This window comes from Rhea americana, unplaced genomic scaffold (assembly GCF_003343005.1).
Source record: "Rhea americana isolate MKP2758 unplaced genomic scaffold, rheAme1 scaffold_280, whole genome shotgun sequence".
NCBI classification, from domain to species: Eukaryota; Metazoa; Chordata; class Aves; order Rheiformes; family Rheidae; genus Rhea; species Rhea americana.
Window position 1 is genome coordinate 1080533 of NW_028186402.1, and position 4129 is coordinate 1084661.

The 4129-nt window shown below is 52.4% G+C and overlaps 1 protein-coding gene across 1 annotated transcript; it reads right to left on the reverse strand.

Moving 5' to 3' along the window:
* Positions 1-2201: 2201 nt before the first annotated feature.
* LOC146593739 (E3 ubiquitin-protein ligase PHF7-like) lies at positions 2202-3747 on the reverse strand (the record flags this gene model as incomplete). The annotated part of the gene is made up of 5 exons (XM_085308762.1): positions 2202-2374; positions 2560-2678; positions 3105-3218; positions 3322-3428; positions 3517-3747. Coding segments are annotated over 5 exons (744 nt in total), but the record flags the coding sequence as incomplete, so codon positions are not given.
* Between the last annotated feature and the right edge of the window lie 382 nt (positions 3748-4129).

The following is a 4129-nucleotide window of genomic DNA, read 5'->3' on the forward strand; positions in this document are numbered from 1 at the left end:
TRCTACACAACAGAGGACCACGTTGCCTCCTCGGGGACRCCCAAAAAGATTGTGCCTGCCRACTCTCTCCCTCACCATGCAGACGATCGGGACAAGCATTGARGTGGTCCTTCTCGAGATTACCATCGGGTCAGTCTGTTTGTAAGTATCTACTAATAAACTGCTTGCTACTGAAGAGTGTTTGTGTGTGTGTGTGTTTGTGCTGGCTTGCCAAACYGGATGTTTGGCCCCCGGGAATCTAACTAGAACATGATCTCAGGAAAAAATCAACATAGTGGAGTTTTTCTCAGGGTGTTTTAAGAGAAGACAACTATGAAGCTGTAATAAATTCATTTGCTTCTGGATCAATTAAGTTTAAAGCTGTTGATGGATAGTAGTAGGTACAGAAGGAGAAGCAGTTAGAGAGTGAAATCGTCAAATAATGAAGTTGAATGGATTTGAAGTAAGAATTAATTCACTCATGGGAAAGTGCTTCTTAATTCTGAYGAGAAAGCACCTAGAGATAAAGATTCTGGTCTTTACCACTTCTTTCCTTTGACCCCTACTGCCAGTACCTAGGCTTATTTTCCATTTTATAGGGTTAGAGATAATGCAAAATCTGAGCTTTAAGACTTTTTATTCTCAAAGRAAAGAAGAAAGAATCTGCCTGCAAAATCTGTTTGCTTACCAAACAAGTCTGATGTACTTGCTCAACTAACCATGGAAGTAGTTCATGCTTATTTCCTAATAGCAGCTAAATAAAGCCAAGGACAACACTCAGCTGAACAGCAGTTGTAGGAAAGTTAACCAGAACAAAGAATTAAATCCAGATTAATTTTGGTTAATTCTATAGCACTTTGCTTGCCTTTTTCTTGCCTGAACTTCAAAGATTTCCAAGCAGTATTATAACACACACATCTCTGTTACTCAGTAATTTCATCTCCCATACATGTTTTTGAAAATMCTTATTTTGGTTCCAAAGGGATAGATTTGATGCAAACAAAGAAAGTAACTSTTCAGGAGATGCCAGATATGTTCATCTAAACCATTGGGAGCTGCACAGAAACAGAAGGGAAAAACCTCTGAGTCCCTTGCTCCCAGGAGCATTACTCCATTTTATCTGAGTTAAGGAAGATCATGTTTAATGCTTGAAGGGCCAATGGCCCTTTCTGCTAGATTCCTTCTAGTAGAGAGCAGAGGTGGACAAACTGCAGTACCTTAYACAAGCCTTCAGGCAGGAGGCTATGTGAGAGGTGGAAAAGAGCCATATGGCTGTGCTAGGTGCACTGGAGCCTGGTTGGAGTAAYAAGAACAAGGCAGAGGTGAGGCAAGGCAAGCGGATATATTATTATATCTTTTTCTCTGACATATAAAGAATTCAGCTTAAATCTGTATCTCACTCCTGATTTTACTCAGGGTGTGAGCWGACCTGAGTGCACTGCAGATGATCAGAAAGTTAGGGGTGAAGAATGAGGTCCATTTACAAGCTAACTTGACATCAAAAAAAATTACAGCCTTTAGAAGAAATAGCATTTTTCTATTCAGATAGAGTCTATGTAACTCATACTAAAAAAAGGTCAGTCTTTTTCATACTTATGTGATTGATTTTGATAATGCATGATTTCAGTGTTGAGACTCAAGCCTCAGTGAATAGTTTGAAATCTGAGAGCATCACTGGCATAAAGGATGCTGAAAAAATATTGAGTAAGCCCTTGTTCATAGCTGTGAAAGTCCAAGGCCCATTGYCTACAAGTAAACTGGTTTACGATGCATGAATGCCTGTCTACCTGCAACGAGATACTTCCCAAATAAATGACAGGACTTGGGACATAGGGTGTAAAATAAGAAAAACAAGGCACTGAGGGATTACTGACATTTTGCTGTTACTGACTGTTATGCAAAGAAATTTGTTTACAGGAAAAGAGGAAAAATTAATTTACATAAAACTCAKAAATTTTTGGTACTATAAAACAAACTTTAAGTGTAGAGAAAGAATTATTACTAGTCCAGAACTAATTATTAGAGAAAGAAAAACAGATGATATATAAATGGAAAAAATATTTTAATATATTAACAATATTACAAATAAAAAAAAATGATATATTTAAATATGATAAAACAAAATTCTTAGTTTCTACTTTTCCTGAAGAATAGAACACAGAAGGYCTGAGGCACAGAGCTGCCAGCAAGCAGCCCCAGCGGGCTGGGGCAGCGCGGGCTCTTCAGCGCCGGCTGTACGGCTGTTTGGAGCGGCGCTGTAGCYGCCCGCGGCCCGGCCTTCGCTCTGGCCCCGTCTGGCCTGAGCGCCTGCTGCTCGCGGGAGCCTGGGAGCTGGCCGACGATGCTGCCTGTCTGCTGGTGCTGGCGCTGGCCGTCCCCGACTGCGTGCTGGAGGCTGCAGGAGAGGCAGGAAGGTCAGCAGCATGGCCCCTTGCGCCCAGGCCGGGAGAGGCCAGAGCGCAGGCTGCCCGGCGAGGAGAGAGCCTCTGCCAAGCGCAGCCTGAGCAGCCGCAGGCGGGCCTTGTCTGGCTCCTGCCTCTGGCCTGGGGGCGCCTGCATGCACCCGGGCTCTCCTCTTACCGGTGCCCAGCCCCGCACAGTCGTCACACTCCCAGGTGGCTGTGGAGGGCCTCAAGGCGGAGCAGCGGCGGTGCGTGCCCTTGGCAGCACAGGAGGAGCAGAGCAGCAGCTGCCACGGCCTGGGAAAGCAAAGGGGTGGGTGGCCAGAGGGGCAGCCAGGGCTGGCAGGGACACCAGGGAGGCAGCCAAGGGCAGAGGGAGGTGAGCAGGAGGCTACCCGGCAGAGCTCCCCCAGCTGAGCAGGCACCACCTGAGCAACAAGAGGCCTTGCTCCCGCAGCCCTGCAGGGTGGCAAGAGCCTGGGCACAGCCCCAGGCCAACCCTCCGCTCCTTGGTGTGCCACTAGCCCAGAGCTAGCAGGAGATGATGCCTCCTGGCCTGGGAGCTCGGCACTGCCGTGGGAAAGCCCTCTCCCTCTCTCTCTCCTTCCTGCCCTGCAGGCCGTCCATCCCCCTTCCAAAGACCTTCCGAGATGGTGCCAGGCTGCCACAAAGGCACCTGCCGCCACGTGGGCAGGGGGGGAAACTGCTGCTTGGCTGACTTACCCCTCTTCCGCTGCCTCCTCTCGGCCGCGCGCACAAAGACACCKGCTGGCATCGCATCGCCCGTGCCTCTCGTAGAGCTCCTCAAAAGCTCCCTCTGCCTCCCACGTGGGTTGTCTGCCGGGCAGAAGCCAAGCAAGGGCATGAGCCTCCCYGGCCCCTTCGGCCCGTGCCCTTCTTCTCTCTCGTGGCCACAGGGCAARGGCAGAAGAGAACCAACCTGAGGGGCACTCGGATGCCCACGGAAGACATTTCCCACAGGAAAGCCTCCCTGTCTTGGCACTGCGGGCACTGGAAGCAGAAGAAGCCCGCCCCAAGAGCCTGTCGCTGCAAGAGAGCCCCAGGCAGCGTGAGTGGGCCACTGCCCGCTGCTGGCCACCTGCCGTGCCCAAGGGGCGCGGGAAGGGCCTCCTACCTGGACGCAGCCACGGTGGAACCACGCGTGCTTACACGCGGGGCACACCAGCGTGTGGTGGGAGAGCTTTCCCTCCACGGGCTCCAGACAGATGAGGCAGGAGGTCTCCCCATCCTGGTGCGCCTGCACTTGTTGCTCYGGGCGATGTGCCCGGCAGAAGGACCTGGGCGCAACACGGAAGCGCTGGGCAAGGTCGGGACGTGCGGAGTCGCCCCGCCTTTCTCGACAAGACTACCCCAAAGGCGGCAGAGGCTGCTTGCTCCCTGGGCAACACGCGCGAGTCTCTCTTCCCATCCCTTTCCCACTTCCCCTGCATCTGCCACTCGAGGGGCGCGGCAGGTTCTGCCAGAGGCCTGCACATCCTGCCTCTCACGGGGGCTCCGGCGCCCTCTCGCCCAGCTGGGCACCTTGCCTGCGCATGGCTGGTGGCAGACCCTCCCGCTCTGCTCCGGCACCCAGGGCAGGGGAAACGGTGGCAGAAAGGAGCCCTCCACGCCCCGGCGCTGGCTCTGGCAGGGCTCTGGCAGGGGCACCGCCGGGCAGAGCACGCAGCTGCTTTGTCCGCTTGGCCGGCGCCGGCAGGAGGCCGACTGAGGCCAAGGCAGCCCAGCAC